The 19,603-nt window shown below is 38.0% G+C and overlaps 1 protein-coding gene across 3 annotated transcripts in view; it reads left to right on the forward strand.

The window, feature by feature from the left end:
* Positions 1-19,092, forward strand: part of camkvl (CaM kinase-like vesicle-associated, like) — a 42,555-nt gene extending 23,463 nt beyond the window's left edge. For 2 of the 3 annotated variants that reach the window (XM_043225440.1, XM_043225442.1), the window contains exons 2-11: positions 11,370-11,476; positions 11,666-11,797; positions 12,108-12,182; positions 13,317-13,455; positions 14,421-14,541; positions 14,626-14,701; positions 15,071-15,207; positions 15,307-15,385; positions 15,481-15,568; positions 16,704-19,092. In XM_043225440.1, the coding sequence (XP_043081375.1) occupies positions 11,370-11,476; positions 11,666-11,797; positions 12,108-12,182; positions 13,317-13,455; positions 14,421-14,541; positions 14,626-14,701; positions 15,071-15,207; positions 15,307-15,385; positions 15,481-15,568; positions 16,704-18,029 (2,280 nt within the window). In that variant the 3' untranslated portion in view covers positions 18,030-19,092. Of the gene's footprint in view, positions 1-4,411; positions 4,437-11,369; positions 11,477-11,665; positions 11,798-12,107; positions 12,183-13,316; positions 13,456-14,420; positions 14,542-14,625; positions 14,702-15,070; positions 15,208-15,306; positions 15,386-15,480; positions 15,569-16,703 lie in introns of all 3 variants that reach the window. The other variant, XM_043225441.1, reaches the window with a different exon arrangement.
* The last annotated feature ends 511 nt before the right edge of the window (positions 19,093-19,603 follow it).

Below are 19,603 nucleotides of genomic sequence, written 5' to 3' on the forward strand. Positions count from 1 at the left end.
TGAACAGTCTGCAATGTTAGTTTAGCATCACAGCTGGTGAAAGAAAGCGCCAGAAGGATGTGTGTGTGTGTGTGTGTGTGTGTGTGTGTGTGTGTGTGTGTGTGTGTGTGTGTGTGTGTGTGTGTGTGTGAGAGAGAGTGTGTGAGAGAGAGAGAGAGAGAGTTGTAATGCATGTGAATGTCTATAGGTGAGGGTTGTGCATAAATTTACTTGCACATGTGCACTTATCAATCAACCTAAACATTATGCAGCATGGAAGGTTCTTAGGAACAAATCAATAATTATTACACCATAAATTCTTCCTTTCCGCCACTGAATTTAACAGCAGACAGGCCTATATATTTAAAGGAACATTTTCCCCTAAAATAATCATTTATTTACCCTTATGCCATCCAAGATGTTGAGTTACGGCAATGGATCCTCTGCAGTAAATGGGTGCCGTAAGAACAAAGTCCAAACAGCTATTCACCGCAATAATCCACAAGCTATCCACATGACTCCAATCAATCGATTAACATTTTGTCAAGTGAAAAGCTGCATGTTTGTAAAAAAAAAAACATTTTCAGTAACACTTTAGAATAGGAAACACCTATTTACTATTAACTATGCATTTTCCCTCAATATAATTCTTAATTTGCTGCTTATTAATATTTAGTAAGGTAGTTGTTAAGTTTAGTTATTGGGCAGGACTAAGGATGTGGAATAAGGCATTGATATGTACCTAATTAGCACTAATAACATTCTAATAATATTCTAGTAATATGCACGCTAATGAACAACTAATAGGTGTAATCATTTTTTCTTTCTGATCCATAATCTTAATAACATTTCCTCCAGTGAAAAATTCCATCTCCTATTGTCCGTTCACATAAAAAAATCTGTTAAAATATTTGTTTCTATGTCTATTCTCTTATGATTAAGACAGAGACGACTATTTCCCTTGAGAGCAGATATAGAATATAGCCAAAAGCAACGGTTTTAATGTTAAAAATGATGATGAATATGATCATTACAACTGAGCAGCTTGTGGATTATTGTGACATTTGAACTCTCAGCCTGATGTCATCAATTCACTGCAGTGGGTCCGTCGGTGAGCGAGTGATGCTAAATTAGATGCTAAAAAGTACTTCTATCAATTTAGTGTAATCAGCTATACAAAAATACTTCCCTGACATGTACATCAATTCAGCATTTTTCTTTCACCTTTGCTATTCAAGGTGGATGTACCACCTTTCTGTTTTTACGTGTCTGCAAGCTGTTCCTTGCTGTAGGGTAGCACATGCGGCCTTGCATAACGTTAGAAACGTGTAGGTGAGGTTTATTTTTAAAGGAATGATCCGGGTTTAACAAGTTCAGTTTTATCAGCAGCATTCGTGGCATACTGTCGATTACCACAGACAATTTTTACCCGTCCCTCCGCTTGTAAAATGGGTCTGCATTTTTTTTCAGTGGTAATTGACAGTATGTCACCAATGTTTCCTATAGACCTTAACTTGCACTGAACCAGAAACCTTCATTTAACAAGGTGCCTGATCGAATCAATCTGACCTTTACAGTTTGTGCGACACATTTCAGTGAGGTTTGTTTTGTGAACCTGTCGAAATGTAATGCGAGCTATGCAAAGAGGCTGTTATTGACTAAAACAACTATATTAGACCTGACAGAAAACCCGCAACCCGTAAGTAAGCATTGTTACTCGTGTCACATTTGAAATGGGCTTTTACATAGATGCAAAATATGACCTATTAAAATGAATATTTTGTGTAAAAATAGCTTAAACACTGTCAACAGCATGGCAGGCATGTCAGATATGACAGAAAATAATTTGTTTACTATTGCAGTTAGAAATGGTTTTATCGTATTTATTGTTTTTTGGAATTTTTCAAGTTTTAGGATTTCGATTTTTAGATTCGCATGAACTAATAAAATGTCAAACACATCTGCCATAAAAAACAACTGTTATGTTTTGTGCTATTTATGTTTAAGCCACAGATGGCGATAGAGAGACAATGTTTAGGTGCTATGTGATTGTCTCAGACTTCACAAGAAACTGCATTACTATAAACTTTTTTTTTGCCTGGGGCAAAAATTAAGTGTCAAAACACCAGTGTTTTGGTGCAGGCTTAAGCTTAACATTGTGAACCTAAGGGGAAGAAAAGAATAATTAAAAATGTATGATCTGACCCCATTATTACACTCATCATGCTGCTGAAAATTTGGATATAGTGACTGTGGGTGGTTTTAATTTCTGGGTCGCACAAATCCCCCTCTTACTAACATAATCATTAGCCTCTCAAACCATCAGTGACCATGTGTCTGTCTGTGCGTGTGTGTGTGTGTGTGAGTGTGTGTAGGGGCGTGTTGTGTGTATGTTCACTTCAGTAAGCGCATCTCAGACCAAAACACTGAGCAACCCAAAGGCCTGTGCATAATGCTGAATTAAAGTCACAGTTAGTTGGTAAGCAAGTGTATCTTTTTCTCATTACTGCATTTAAGCGTGAGTTACCGCGCTGCCTTTCAGCAGTAATCCACTCAATGCTAATGCATAATTCATAAACAATAGCGAGCGAATGCACATTTACCTTCCCGGCTCTCTATCGCAACCTGTTTTGTTCGTTTTTCTGGATCCGTCAAACGGAAATCTGCCAATCCGTCATCAAACGAGAATGGAGCGTAATGTTTTATTCTCCTGCTATCCTCCCTGTGTTTGTATCTCAGTTTTGGACTGTAGCAGTTCGTCGCTCGTCAAATTGATTTTTGCTTCAGTCAATCGCTGCTTTTATCCGCAGGTGTCTATTGACCAAAGGTTACACACACCGGCTCCTGTTTTAGCTCCACCGTCTCCCCACTGGGAGATATAAAGTATCTATAGCTGAAGAACAGCCTGTAGGGAGACAGAGAAAGGTAATGATGCGGATGTCTTGTATGTGGCCCCGGCTGCGCGAGACCCCAGGGACCTCATTTAGATTCTGCTAGGACACAGGCATCCGTGTTAAAAAAGCAGCAGAATTGCTGAAAGAAGGGTCTCATGAAGGGCCCTTTTACCACTGCTGCCAGCATGCTTTAAAAACTCGTTATATAGAAAAAGCGGAGCAGTAGCCGCATCTCCTGCTGTACCGGACCGCCGAGAAGCCCGACTTCTAGCTTTAAATGTCTTTGGTTATATTTGATTTTCGCTAATGGGTTTAATGTAACTTTATAAATGTGTTTCGTCACAAAGAAGCGGGCCCCCGTTTGCAGCTCTGGGTTTCTGTTTGGCACGAGCATCGTTTCACAGAAATCCATTTGCAAGGCTTCATTTGCATTTGTTTTGGAGCTTGGTTTTATAATATGTCCATAATTCTGACAAAAAAATAAATAAATACACCCTGCGTTCCTCCTGCAGACTGATGCTGTAAATTTACATTGGCGCGCTTATTAAAAAGGCGGGTGTAAATAATTTTCTGCTCTGTTGTTGCTTGCAGACAGTTCAGTGATGAGGGAACTATGAACTATGTGGAGATGGCTGATTATAATTGGGCGGAGAGTTCGCTCACGCAGCGAGCAGGCAAACGGCTTAAAAAAGGAAATGCAACATTTGCATTGGCTTCTCAGAGGCATAAGAGACTACAGCGAGCAGCAGGAGTGCCTCATTATATTGTTGCAAAACCACAATGAAATCAATTTGTGTCATCACAGGTAACGATTCCACTTAATATTAAAGACAATAGGAGCTGAGTGAAGACTCAGACGGGAAGACGAATGAAAGCTTTGATGGTTTCTGTCTTTCTAATGAATAAAATCTGTCCTCCCACAGTCGTGTTGTACCTGAGGTCTTTTAACACAATGAGTTCCTCTCCTCAGCCTACACGAGTCTCAAAATACCATTATGGATACTTTAACATTTCTCATGAATCATTGAACCCGTTTTTACAGTATATTTAGTTTTTCGTTTTAGATTTCTTTCCCTTCCTACTTGAGTATGATAAACATGTCGGTGGCATGCGGTAGTTTTTTCTAGCTCCAGGATGCAGTTTTTCACTTAAAAGACATAAGGAGCAGTTTTTGTAGGACATATTTTTATATATTTATATGAACTATTTATAAAAAATAAAACGTGTTTTAAATTGTGTGCTCGCTATAGCTTGTATATAACATGGTTATAACATTTTTACGTTATGGATTTGATTCCCAGGAATGCATGTAATAGTCACATTTACATCTCAAATTCAAGTCCTTATGCATGACAAAATTATTATTTAAAAAATCAAAGAATAAAAACCAAGTTAAACATTTATAACTACTGTTCTCCAGATTAAAATAAAACAGAATACTTGGAAAAATCTTTTTGGTACATTGATAGAAATTTGTTTTGTCTTTAATTTTATGTACAGTTAAACCGTTTCTCAAATGATCTTCTTTTCCCCCACAGACGTCAGGTTTGGAACAAAATGAGAGTGAGTAAATGATGACAAAATGTTTTGTTTTGGGTGAAACATCCCTGTTTTTGACCGTGTGATCAGCCAATCACAGTGACATGACCATGCTTTTTAACCTTCAGTCCCCACCTTCCTCTATTGTACGGTTGACTATTTTCTCGTTCAGATCCCCTTCCTTCCTGCTTAACATCTGTGTGTGTCACAAATCTTCAAGTTCTTTTCAATCCCTTCTCCTTTCCTATTCGTTTTGACTGTGTCTTCACCCATGTGTACTTAAAAGCGGGGGGATAAGGCACTCATTCTAGTCACGTACATCATGTACAACCTACAGAAACCAGCAAAACCTACATCCATGTCTTCGGTATCAGTCCTGGTCAATTCTTAGCATTCCACCTGAAGGGTAACAGATTGATTTAATCCAGGCCTACGCTGTCCTTCCTGTATGGAAGCTGTCCTTTTGCATCAGCTCCAGATTTCTGAGCCTCCCTCCTGAGGAGCAGACAGTTTGGATGAGCATCTTGTGTGTGAATGAGAGCCCTTTCCTCCTCCCTCCGCTGATCTGCGGAGCATCCAGCCGCTCCAAGCAGCAGCCCAGCTGGACTCACTCAGCCTGGGTGGGGTTAACACTGCCCCATTTACATTCATGCCAAAGTCCATTCCAAGAATCCACTAGTAAAGTTGGACATGTTATTAATTTAGGAGTCAGACCAAGTCATGGCTGGGTGACTTAAAAATGCATCCAAGGCTGTGTTTACACTTGTATTAACATCGGTCTCAGATGGTCAGAACCAAAGACGTCTAGTGTGCATCTGCATCTTGATAAAGCAGAATTATCACTAATTATTACTGATGCCTTGAAATTGTTTCATATTTAAACAAAAGATGACCTACAAAACATTGATAGCTGGTTATATTGTAGCCATTGCAGTGTTGACAATTTAGTGATTTTGTCTCAAGATTTAGTGACGTCTTCACCCCTTTTAAAACGTTTTTAAAAAGCCTAGCAACAAAATCAATTTCTTGGACAAACCATAATTCCCGAGACTCTTCCACCAAATGTATATTTATCTTCATATAGATAATTTACCATGACTTTATGATGCAATCTAGCAACATTTAGCGACTGTTTTAGCTCCATTCAATGGAACGCTTCTGGCAACACTCGTCAGTGTTTTTATTCAATTTCTTACTTTGTCAGTTACAAAAGAAATAATAAAATTGGCTATTATAATGATCTTTTTATCAACTCCATTTCAGCAATATAACTCCAATACGTCATATCTTTATTGGAAAGTGTTTGTCTCTTCCTCTTTGTTACCATCTTGTTACTTTTAACTAGGTTAGGAGACCTCTCCAGCTCTCTAAAACAATTTAGGAGCTGAGACCTAGTCTTAACACGTAGGAATGTTTATGAATCACTCTTATTCTTAAGTCTAAGTATAAGAGTAAAATTACATAATTCTACTAATTTTGACACACTTAAGACTAAAGTTTCACTCTGAGCAGATTCATACATATGGCCCCAGGTATTGTATGTTAAAGAAGTAGAACAATGTTCTACTGACTCACCCTTTTTCAGTTAATTAAAATGAAAACTTTCAAGCTTCAAAAAGACAGAAAAACCCATAAAGGTATAATAAAAGTTATCTGTATGACTCATGGACTATATTTCAAGTCTTCTGAAGTCATATGATGATTTTGTATGAGGAACAGACTGAAATTTAAGTCTTCACCAACAAATATCCACCCTAGTTTTTTAAGGCTTGAGTGAAAATGCAAAGTCTATTCATGAACTAATCATTCGAGTCAGATATTTTGAGGGAATCAGTGATTCACGTCACCAAATGAATCAATGATTCAGGTCACAAAATGATTCAAAATCAATTTCGATTTTTATGGAGAACGATTCCATTCTTTTTTTTCTTGCATTTTTTTAATTGAAATACTATCTTCGAGGGAAATGTCTGGACGTCTCCGACATCCGATCATTTAGCCCAAATAAACCGACAAAGTTTAGTTGGACTAAATGCCTAAGTTCTTTTCTTTTTACGAAAGAAAAATCGCCATTTCTGATCTGTGATACAGTACCCCAACATGACACGTAATTGTAACAAATAAGCTAAACCAAAGGCAGAATATTTGCCTTACTAATTCAAATGAGTCTTTTCTCAATATTTTCACTACATCTGAGGTTTGAGCCGAGGCTCTGGCAAATATTGCGCCTAGCGGTGCCAAAATTCTGTTTCAGAACACCAAATGCATAATAAACCCAGCAGGATGATAATGATTATGGTGTTTGTCTGTGAGAGGTGGACATGAACGCGGGACCGCACGCTATAATTTAGCACCAGATTAAGCAAGGAGAAGAAGGGAGGACATCAAATTTCTACGCTCCATGCTGTGACTTTTGAACTTGTTGCTGTGCTGGATTGTGAGGCGGTGTGTGTGCTCGCTTGCGTGTGTGTGTGTGTGTGTGGGTTTGGGTTCAGATGTGTTTGGAGAACAGCACAGCTCCTCTCATCCATCCTGTGGGATTGGATCTGGTGTTTAATGTGTGTGTCTCTGGAGATGAAGATTCATTGCTTTAATAAGAGCAGTACAGACAGGAGAGAGAGGAGCGCAGCTTTACAGAGAAGCGTCTCGGGAAAGGCCGATGGTTGAGGGTCTCGTGGTCTTTAATGATGGAGGGAGGCATCTGTTGCAAGCTAGTCTTTGTAGAAGGCACCCCTCGAGCCCTTTGTCGCTGCCTCGTCTTTGTCTTCGCATCTTTCTTGAACTCTGTCTCCGGTGGACGCGTTGCCTTCTGTGAGCTGGGAGAATGTTCGAATGCTAATTTTGGACCCAAAGATGGGTGTGTGTACGTACGGCGTGGGCGTGCGCAAAAATAGCCATTATGAATATGCATGGACCCCAATTAAAACGACATACATTTTTGCCAGAACCGATCTGAGAAATCGCACGCTCTCAGACAGTAATCCTTCATTTCAACGCGTCCCATAATGGAACATTAACAAAGTCTTCTCAACAAGATTGACTTTTTCCGCGGCACAGAGAGGGGGGTGTGCGGTTCGGTACGTGTTTACGTTGCACCTGAGTCCTGTAACGGAAGGCACAAGCTTGTATTGAGTGCAACTAATGAGCGAGAGCTGTCAGATGTGATCCGTCGCTTCCCATCAAAACGTGCGCATCGCTACCCTAATGTAAGCATGTCACCTTCTGTATTTGCATCCATCTCCGGAGGGAATCCACTCTCGTTGTGAATATATCTTGTCAGCATGTTCATGCCATACGGAAAGAGTGTTAAAAGTGCCTGTAGGAGGGAAGTAGCGGCTCTGGCTCAAAACGTATAACTTCCTCTGCATTACAGATGGGCCACAGTCGTCAGCTAGTCATCCTCCAATCTTATTTATATTTTTATCTGACTTTTCGCCCTCTAGTGGTTGAGGTGTAAGACTACAAAGCACTTGCCGAACATTGTTTTGGGCATAAAATGAGCTTTCGGCTTTGCTATTCTGTTTGGATGAATTTAATTGTTTGAGGCACACCACTGTGTAGATAGTTAAAGATTTTCGCTTTGTCAGTCACTAACAATCTCGAAACTCTCCCATTTAAAAAAAACACGCATGAGGATTTATTTAAGGTAAGTTGCTGCCAGTGCTGTCACTGTTCTGACTTTGTTGAAATCTGTATTAAAATAATGTTCCAAAAGTTTGGCCATGTTAATATCAGACATATGGACTGCTATTTATATTAGATAGTTGTGGAACCTATTTGCAAACAAATAGACCACGCTAGCAACTGGTTTAGCGTTTCAGTTGTTGTCTTTTTTCCCCTTTATTAGCAATGTAGCAATGCACACCAAGTTAAGTGAAAATTGCTAAAAATGTGTGAAGATTGCGGATGTTAAACTAATTGTAATACAGTTCGGGCGGAGATTTATATACATGCATCTCTCAGGGGAAATGACTGCCTTTAGAAAAAGTACTGATGGCATTTTCCTTCGATCCTGTCTCAGTATAATACACACTGAAGTGATGTTTATAAGCGCAGCGCTGGTTTGATTACAGCTGGAGCAAGGAAACACTACAGTGTGGCTGTTCCCTAAGTGCCACCTGCTGGAACAGCAGCCCGTCTGTTGTTTTTGTTGTTCATGCATATTTTGTGCAGCCTAATTTCACAAAAAAATTTATCCAGATCATTCTGTTTTTGCTTTAAATTTTTGAAATTCAGGTTTTTTTTATCATTTCAATTACACAAAGAAATAATTTTGTCTGAGAAATAATAAAAGTGCACGGAAAAAAAAGAAGAAAACAGTATTGTGAAATCAGTATTATGAAACAGGCAAATGATTAAAGTATACTGTTTTTTTAATTTATCCTGATAACTCTAATATATATATTTCCTCTTTTTTTCCGTGCCCTTTTATTATTTCTCAGTGTTTTAAAATCATATGTAATAAAATATTAATCTGTATGTAGTTTATTTAAAGTTACTATATATTTTATTATAATAGTATTTACGATAAATAAATATTTGTTATAAAAGTATTTAAGCATGCTTCTAATTTAATTATTTGTTTAAAATTGTAATTGACTTAATAATAAATATCTGTTTGTTATTATAAAGTTGTATTTTGTTCCTGCCCTCTTACAGAAGTGACCACTGTTTTATAATGTTGTGCCATGTACAGAGAGAGAGAGGGATTTGTTCTGAGCCAAACTCGAACCCCACTAGCTCTTCAGCCCTTTTATATTTCAGAAGCAACGCACTACCCTCTGTGCCACAGCTCTGACATGAGTGTTGCATTTTTAAGATAGCATGTCAAGTTAAAAATAGTTTCACTTTTTGAAACACGTCTGGAGAGCCATGTGTTCTGTTTCGTTCTGTTGTGCCCCGTCTAGTTAAGTTTGAACACAAGAAGACGTCTTATGTAAAGGACCCTTAAGAAATGTGTCTGACTGGGGTCGATTTAGAAAATGGCCTTTTCATTTGCTTCGCAAAACAAATTTGTCCGTTGCGGTATCTTATATTCTATTCATGAGTGAGCATGTTTTTGTTTTCGTTTGAGACCTGCACATAAAATATTATCCAGTCAAAATGTACACCACAGCCTTGTTCTCATCTTAACATCATCTTAAATTAGACACAAGCTCCATGACTAACAGGGCGCCCTGTAACATGTTTTTCGGGTGTCGTATTTTATTTATTTAAATGCGGAATTGTTCTAAAAGACCTGTCACATGCAAATCATCGTGGCACAATTTAATTTTAATTGACTGTTACAGGTTGTTTGTGTGGTACCAGAAGGCAGGTAACAGAAATAGCTATGCAAAAATTATATCACAGAATTACGAGAGTAAGAACGCCACGTTGACTTTGCTGTAGGATGAACAGCTGTCGAGCACAAGCCTGGAAGTGCCTCGATGGTTTTCATTTCATCACTTCCTTTTCTAAGCAGATAAAACAGATATTGCAATATTCCAGTTCAGCGCTTTATTTCAGATATTCGGCGTGAAATCTGCGTAGTCCTACACAGTGTTCCGGTTATGTAACATTTCTCTTGTTCCCGACCTGTCCTACTGTATCCCGACCCCTCCCTTGCATGGATCCATGTGAGGGATTAGGGATTAGGGGCAGGAGCCGGAGCTGGATTACACAGCTAACAGACCAGCGCTCTCTCTTCTGATAAAGATGCTGTCACTCTCATCACGCTCGTCCTCACTGATACCATTAGTCTTTAAGATCTTCTTTTTTCTCCTCACAGACAAACATGCCTTCCCAACCATCTGTTGAATTATTTTCACTTGAGCATTATATTTCTGATCTTGTCATTGTGTAATACATCGGATAATTCTGCAGAGTGGTTTCCGTTTCTTCCTGCAGCAGTTGGACCTTTTACAATTTTATTATGCAAATTGTGTTCTTTCTCTAAATATCTATAAACCCATTATCTATGCATGTATGCGCACACAGATAAGTATAATGTGTATGTGTGTGTGTTTAACAATTTTATGTATTATGCAAATATGGAAAATATATGTTTATTATTAATTAATAATACAAACATATGGTTGCATGCTAGTTAGCTATTACTAAGTCACATCTTAATCTAATCTGGAAACTGGTAACTTATCACCCCAATAGCAGTTTTAATTATACAGTTGTTTATATATATATATATATATATATACACACACACACACACACACACACATATACATATGCATACATATATATATATATATATATACACACATATATACACATACATATATATACATATAGTACATATATATATATACATATATATACACACACATATATATATATATATATATACACACACATACACATATATATATAATAAAATCCCCAAATCATCTTTTTTACTATATTTAGGCATGCCCTAAAAGGGAAATTTTTTACCAAAAATGAAAAGAAAAATCTCATATAACATTTAGTCAGACCTCCTTAAAACATTTCCTGAAGGCTAAACATATCTCCTTTTACTCAGTCTTGGTTGGGAAAAAAAAAAACTCCAAGGCTTTACAAATCTATTTTACACCCTTGTTCCAGTAAATGTCTTATAATCAGTGGGACTTATTCATGAAAGACAAGCAGAATGAATTTCTGTGAAGCAAATTGTCACATTCCATCCAATGGGTCGATTTATGAATTATTGTTTCACATGAATGTTTTACATGGAAATCATTTTGCATGTTAATAAGAATAATGTTAATATTAATAATAACGTTCCAAAAATGTTGAATTTGCTGTTGTTGTTTTTTTTAAAATCTGCTTTCAGTTATTTTGAAATGGCATTCCACAATTTCTGTGTGGGACCTGTCGTGGTGAGGCTAGTTTGTGAAGACGCACGGTCCTCTAGAGTGAATGATATTAGTTTTATTGAGATTGATGGCTGTATGTGTACGCTTGCTCTCCTCTGGACAGGTGGATGCTGTCATGCCATTTGGGTGCCTTGCTCTGCGAGATGGGCGGACATACAACAGCCTGTCAGACATTACTGACAAATACGAGATTGGACAGGTCCTCAAGGCGTGAGTGTGCATAGATCTGCCATTATAGCTTTAAGAAAGCCAGTCCATCAATTACAGACACGTGATCTCATAAAACATTAATTCAGGATGCATATCTCCCAATAGATACACAGTAGGTGTTTATCACAGCAGTGTGCTTATTAAAACAACCATAAGGCCTATTCATTTCAGTATAATTTCTCTTTGCAGCAAAGAATTTTGCGAGCTGTGCCTGGTAAAGGAACGACAGACGGACAAGGTCTATGTGTGCAAGAAATTCCTCAAGAAGGATGGCAGGAAAGTGCGGAAGGCAGCCAAGAACGAGATCATGATCTTGAAAATGTACGTGGTGACTCAAAACATCAACAGATGATGTAGGGTTTTGCGAGAGTGCTGATCTGAGAGGACAAAGACAAAATTTAAAGGGATAGTTCACCCAGAAATCTAAATTCTGCTCTCGTGTCAGGAGCACAAAACTTTAAATGTAGCAGGGTGAACTACTCCTTTAAGGACGGAGAGGGTAAGAGATGCCGTATGCATCACCCTTGGTGTGATTATTTCTGTCTTTTCTAACTCTCCTTGAAGCACTTTTCTCTATTTAATGTGAGATAAAGAAACTATTCAGCTTTTTGCCGTGATGTGTTTATTCCAGGGTCAAACACCCAAACATCCTGCAGCTGATTGATGCATTCGAGACCAGGAAAGAGTTCTTCATCATACAAGAGCTGTGAGTCTGACCTCCGTTTGCCGCGATCAGTCATATTCCCTTCCCAGTGTCATTCAGTAGGCCAAGGACACATCAGAACATCACTCCAGAAAATGCACTTCTTCTGTCTGCGCTCCTCATGCAAATATCCACATCTAGCTGAAATCTATTAAGACCTTGTCATCTGCTTTTGCATGAATGACACCGACATGCTATTAGAGCTATTAAGATTACAGTAATGATTGACTATAATGGAAAATATAGGTTCTGGATAGTTAGTCATTTATTATTTCCATTGAGATTTTCAAGGTTCTCTAATATATATACAAGTATTTTATTTATATATATATATATATATATATATATATATATATATATATATATATATATATATATATATATATATATATATATATATATATATATATATATATATATATATATATATATATATATATATATATAACATATAGCAATAGCAGTTAACAATATATTCTACGATTTTATTATTAAAATGCTTTGACCCAGATTTAATTTATGTTTTACAAGTTTTAAATTTCATTTAAAATTTATTTTTTGTATTTATTTTTATATATTTGTATTGTAATATAACAACATGAACAATTTTTCTGTAAGCATCTGAAAAATGCCATGGCAAAAGTTGAGCAAAATAGCAAAATATGCTATTTTGTCTTTGAATGCACAGACGAGCGCAGAACACTGTTTAGAGTCCCTCAGAGGAGACAAGATAACAAAACTGTATATTGCTGCTGCCACACAGATCTAAAATTAACATGATTTCTTTCCCAGCTGTTTACCTTCCCAGACATAACCGCGTAAACTTGTGTTTGAATGAATACTTAGTTTAGTACTTAAGTGCTGAGACAAACTTGTATTGCATTTTGTAAAAAGGGGCGTGATATTTCTCCTTTAAATGAAACATTTATAATATTTAAATAATTTTAAAGATTTGTATTATTACACACACACACACACACACACACACACATTGGCCCATTGGTTCAGGGCATAATCCCCCCATAACTACGTGTGAATAGGCAAACTTACTGTCAATTAAATAGGAATTAACTCTACAAACATATTCAGATCTCCCTACTTTTTTAATTAATTTTTATGACTGTGTGTTTATCACAGGGCCACAGGTGGAGATGTGTTTGACTGGATTTTAGACCAGGGGAATTACACAGAGAGAGATGCCGCCAATGTGATCCGTCAGGTCTTAGAAGCAGTTGCTTACCTTCACTCCCTTAACATAGTCCACAGGAACTTAAAGGTGGGTTTGCAATCCTAATATATTATTTATCGATACAAAACTACTTGTGCAGTCCATATGCATTACCTATAATACAATAATGGAGTGCAACATGTGCATCAAGTGTAATGCAACTAGGCTGATATATGAAATTGAAAAGACGGGCCATATGTAATGATACCTTGTGCTTATGTTTAATTTTTTTTTTACTTTACAAAGAAACAGTCTGAATGTATGATAATAAGGCTGTAACTCGGTGTTGACCTGTTATTGTATATGTGTGTGCTGGGCATGTTTTTGTCTGCAGAGTATTAAATGATAATCAGTTATATTAATCAAACGCCTAGTCCTCTTTGACTAATAACACTGTAATATTGCAGGAGCTCCCTGTGGGTGTCATTAATGTTCAAAACAAATATGAAAGTAATAAACAGTATTGCCACCTCCTGTGGTTCTAATGCTTCATACTCAAGCCATTAAGGTTATGACGCTGTTTGTCATGAGACAACACGTGTTCGTAGTGCCCTCTAGTGCACGGAAGCAACACGCTGTGCACAATATTAGCATCAGACATTCTCTGTTACATGTATATGTGCATCTCATTTGCTCAAAGCTCATTCTTGTCAGTAATGCATAATTCTGTATTGCCTCCTGGGTGTTTTTAGATATAGCTTTGATGCATTTCTTATTAAGGCTTTTGGATGAAATATCACAGGCTAAAATACATATATTATACGTAGTGGGTCAGCTATGCGTTTTAAGATTCATCTTCTGAAAAGAAAACTCATTCTTCACGCTGAGTGAAGGGCGTGTCCTGTCTGGCCTCTATTGGCCAAATATCAACATTATCTGGGACAGAGCGACCTTTTATTCAGTCTTCCTTTGGCTTAATGCCATGCCTTTCCTTGCATCATTACTTATATATTAAAGTATTGATTTTTTGTTTTGTTTTGTTTTTTTACACTATGCCTTTTTTGTCATTTCAGCTAGAGAACTTGATGTACTACAGAGAGAGTAACCACAACAAGGTCGTTTTGCGGGATTTCTACCTATCCAGGTTTGAGAACGGCTCAATCACAGAGCCCTGTGGAACACCTGAGTACCTGGGTATTGATTTATCACATCGTCTCTTTATTTTGTTGTTCTTGTATGTGAAGTACTAACCGTTCACATTTTTTTTTTTCCTGTCAGCCCCTGAAGTGGTGGCTCGTCATCGCTATGGAAGACCAGTCGATTGTTGGGCAGTGGGGGTCATTATGTACATCCTGTAAGTTGGTGATGGATACATTGTGTTGACAATGAACTGATTTGTCAGCTATTCTTCACTATCTTTATGTTCTTTTAAACAGTGGCTTTCTGCTTTCAAAAGACTGGTCAGAAATCATAAAATTAATTTTAAATATTTTTGTCTAGGATTTTCAAAATGCACACTGTTCTAAAACAGCAACCCATATACTATTTACTTTGACACCACAAATTTCTAACTGTAAAAAAACTGCTTGCCTGTTGTTCAGCATCTGGGGAACCAAAAAAATACTTTAAAAAAAATCCCAGCAAATCTGCAGCATATACTCATACATACTAATGGATTCAACACAACAGATCATAATACAAATCATACAAATCTCATTTGTAGGTTGTCTGGAAACCCTCCATTCTATGATGAAACCGAGGAGGAGAACACCGATATGCACAACCGGATAATCTTCTGCCGCATTGTTGCTGGAGAATTTGAATTTGATTCACCATACTGGGATGAAATTTCCCCTGCTGGTACTAATATCCAGATCTGATAAGACCCTGAACTGATCAAAACTTTGAAAAGTCTTTGATGCTTTAAACCTCAGACTTCCTTTCTTTAATGTTGTGCAGCAAAAGAGCTGGTCTGCAGATTTATGGAGGTTGACCCAATGCTGAGAGTTACTGCACAAGATGCCCTTTCACATGGATGGTAAGACTATATACAAAAACAAACTCAAACACTTGGTTTCTTTTTTCAGAGACAACACATCTTAATTTTTTTTTGTTTCTTTGATTTTTGGCCAGGATCGCTGGAAATGGGGCTTCGGAAAAGAATCTGAAGGAAGGAGTCTGTGCTCAATTTGAGAAAAACTTTGCAAAGGCCAAGTGGAGGGTAAGAAGAATCTACTATGATACAAAAAACAGTAACATACAACTGGTGCCTCTAATGATTGTATTAATCACTCTTCTAGAAAACGGCACAATAAATTATAGGATAATGGATAAGGACAGTAACTGTAAAGATGGTAATGCCAAATAAAGCTGTTGTTTATTAAAGGTTCTGATGGTTATTATATTAATGTTTGCTTTTTCCTTGCATGTGATACCCAGGAGTTGAAGGTACTGTTGATATTCGCAGGGCAGCCTAGAGACAGAGATTCTTTTCTCTGTATAACAATCTTTGACTTGGGCACTCATATTTCCTTTAGCATCATACCAAGTGTACATGGCGGTAGTGTCCCATGGCCTGGCCTGATTCTTTAAGCAGCGTTCATTCAGGAAATATGTAGTTCAAGTCTGATTGTTGGAAAGACTCTCGCTGTACTTAAGCCTCCCTGTATCTGCACACCAGTAACTAACAAATTTATCACTGCCCAGCTGGTCCCATGTGCATTCAGTCATATGCCGTCTGGCTTTTACTCACAGTGTCCTCAATACTCCAGTTTGAATTCCAGTTAGCCCTTCATTCACTCAGACAAATATCCAGATTGAATTTTCATTGTAGTGTCACATTTATGTATATGAAAATTTGTCCCTGTGTTTGTGTGTGTGCCAGAAAGGACCAAAATGGTCCTTATAAAAAGAGAAGGCAAAGTGATTCGTTCCTTAAATGACTTACCGTGGCCCTGATTCATTGATCACGTCATGCTTTTGTCGATAAACACATACATATCAAAAACATTTCATTCAGATCAGCAGCTAGTAATAAACACAAATGAGCAAATGGCTCTTATTTCCATTTCATTGTTGGGTTCATAATTATCAGCTGTAATTTGTAGATGTTAAGCTAATTTAACTACTAAAATTTCAGTGTTTTGATGCACTGAAAAACTGAGACGCCTCCCTGAAATTACTAAAACGCCCATCTCCAATGTGTTTGTCTCATGAAAGCGATAGAGATGGAAAACTGCTATCACAGACTGCCACACTGTTAACGATGCATTTCACATCCATAGCAAAGAAGACCTCATGTTACTTTATAATTGACTAGGTACTAAGTGTTTGCTATGTCTTCATTTGACTTTCAGAAAGCGATTCGTGTCACGACATTCATGCAGCGTCTCCGAGCCTCTGAAATGGGATCTTCTGATGGGGTAGTTGAAGGCCAGGGTGAAGAGGACAAAGCAGATGGATTAGAGGGCAAAGGGATGCAAACAGACTCTGGCGGCATTGCTAATGTGAGCATGTCCCATGAAGTGTCTGTCGAAAGCAGACCTGTGGAGAATCAAGAAGAGGAGAAAGCAAGACAGCTAAAAGCAGAAGAGAAAGAAGCAGAGACCCTTGCCAGATCAAACAGCTCTTTAAAGGTACAAGCAGGTGAGCCAAACAAAAAAGAGTCTACTGAAGGCACTTCTGAAAGGGAGGACAAGTCATCAACAAGAGTGAGCCAAAAAGCAGCACCCAGCCAGCCAATCAAGACCTCAGACAACCAAGACAACAGTGTTCCCAAGGAGCCAGACGCCACATCTGTTGGCAGTGTTGAGAAGAAATCACCTTTCCCAGACACACCAAATCGACGTAAAATGGCAGCCAACCTCTCAATGGATCATGGCTCATGTTCAGATGCCAAAACCAGTACCTTGTCAGGGGGAAAGGAGCCACCTCTAAAATCAGAAGACAAAAAAGACACAGTGCATGACATGACCGCAAGTAGCTGGTGTCAAACACAGCTCCCGGAAGCAGTTGCAGAGAGTCCAGCAGAAGTAGGAGCGACCTGCGAGGTCAATACTAAGAGCAGAGAGTTGAAGAAAGGACGAACGGAGAAGGGTTGCCAGTCTGTGAAAAACATCCAGAGTACATATGCAGGACTGGGATCTTCAAGTCTTGGCTGTGATAAAACAGTATTTGAGCAGGAGCTGCAAGAGATGGTCCATGGTGCATCAGGGTTTAGTAGCCCATACTGTCCAACCTATTCTGTTGGACAGTACAGTGGTCTAGATCCCGGAAGTGGAGCGAGTGCGGACTGGCAAATGGATTGTGTAATCGAACAAATTGAAAAGCAAATGGCTGCTGTGTTAGAGAAGATTGAGGGGGACATGCCTTCATTGCTGGAGCAGATCAGCGACCATCCCGAGACCCTTCCGAGAGCAAAGAGCGCCAGCTCTTCCCCATCACCCCGACCTCGTTCGTACCATCATTCGACCCCACCTCCTCTTCCCACCACACCTCGCCCAGCAATGCCTTCTCTACCACACCTGACCATCCCACCTCCCTCGTACCCACCACCCTCTCCACCCAGTCACATCCAGGCTCACAGCCATCCGACTGTCGATGAGGGTAACAGTGATGGCCAGAGGTCTACAAAGCGGTCTGGCCAATCACCAAGGGGAAGTTTGTCAGGAAAAGGGTTGTAAATATGCTAAAAGGATGTGAACGCTCAAGAATAAAGTAGGTACAGCATGTAACAAAAAAAATCTTTGGGATAAGGATTATGGATCCATGAGTACAGCATACCTTTCGGGGCTGTACAAAGATCTTTGGGCTCCAATGCAAAGAGCCTTGTTATTGATTGTATGTGAATGATAAGAAGCTTTTTTTAATGTGTAAAGAGGAAAGTGAGCAAACTGAACACTATTTTGTAATATTAGAGAGAACAGTTAAGGTTATCCCACTATAATGGTTGTAAATGGCTCTGCTCTACACTACAAGATCATAGCAAACACTATTATGTTTCCTAAATAATTTTAGAATTATAACGTAGAGTCTGTGGATACAGTTTGGATACAAGAGTTTATATAACCTATAAAGTTCACCTTTATTGAAACTTGTTCCCTTAAAACAAGTTGGCGTCCTGCTCTGTTTTGGAGAACCACTGCACATTTGCTCCTCACCAGGTACTGACTTTGGAGGGTGTTATTATTTTTGTCACTTCATCCATCTTGGATTTTTGCTCTGAGATAGTGAAGTTTAAGCAGTGCATCTCATCAATCATTTACCTTCTGTAATATTTCCAAGAAGACTATTTCATTTATCTTTCTTATTGTATATTCTCGCATTGTACAGCAGTTTCTATACGTCTCTGCCAAACATGACAGTCTTTCATTGATCGAGAATAATAATGCTCAGAGGGCGAGAATTGATCATAACTTCAAGACTGCTTTAAAACTATATTCTCTTTCCTGACCCTTTTTTCGCTATTGTATGTGTCCATCTACGTGTTTGTTTGATTATCATTCTCTTACTCTATTTTCTCAATTTATGATGCATACTAGTATATCTTTACATTGTATAGTACTTTTGCTAATATATCCTAATAAGCTCTAATGTCTATATGTAAAGTCCTCGCAAATGTCTGTGAACTGTAACTGTGGCTTCCACCTCCTCAATTATTATATAGATTTTGGTGATGTGAATATCATTCCAAGTTATTTTTTGCACTCTCTACACGACTATTTCAATAAAATTCAGATCAAACTATCTTGTTTTAAAGCCTTTTCTTTTGTCAGGGTTGCTATAAAATGACAGTTGTTACATAACTAGATTTATAGTTAATATTAACTTCCAAAAAAATTTGCTTAGTACATTTTTGCTAAAATACATTAATTGCAAAAAAAGGCTATCATAGAAAATATGTCAAATATCACATTTGCTACCCTAAATTACGAACAAACTAGAAGTGTGTAATTTTAATTTTTCACAGGTTTTTTACTTTTCGCCCATCACAAGTTCATTTTCTTCTTGCCACTTTCCTGTCAATTACAGATATGCTACTATACACCATCTTATTTTCTAGCCAACAACAGTCTACTACAGATGCAGATTTTTTTTACTACAAAATGTCTTCAGGAGTTCCTCGGTGCTCTTATCCCATTGCTTAAATAATTGTTTAACAGATTTCCCAATCTTTTTCTCATTTACCTTAGTGTTTACATACTGTGCCTGCGTTTTGTTTGCAGTCTATTGTCTGTATTGTCAACGCACTGCAATC

The sequence above is a fragment of the Puntigrus tetrazona genome, chromosome 23 (assembly GCF_018831695.1).
Source record: "Puntigrus tetrazona isolate hp1 chromosome 23, ASM1883169v1, whole genome shotgun sequence".
NCBI lineage: Eukaryota > Metazoa > Chordata > Actinopteri > Cypriniformes > Cyprinidae > Puntigrus > Puntigrus tetrazona.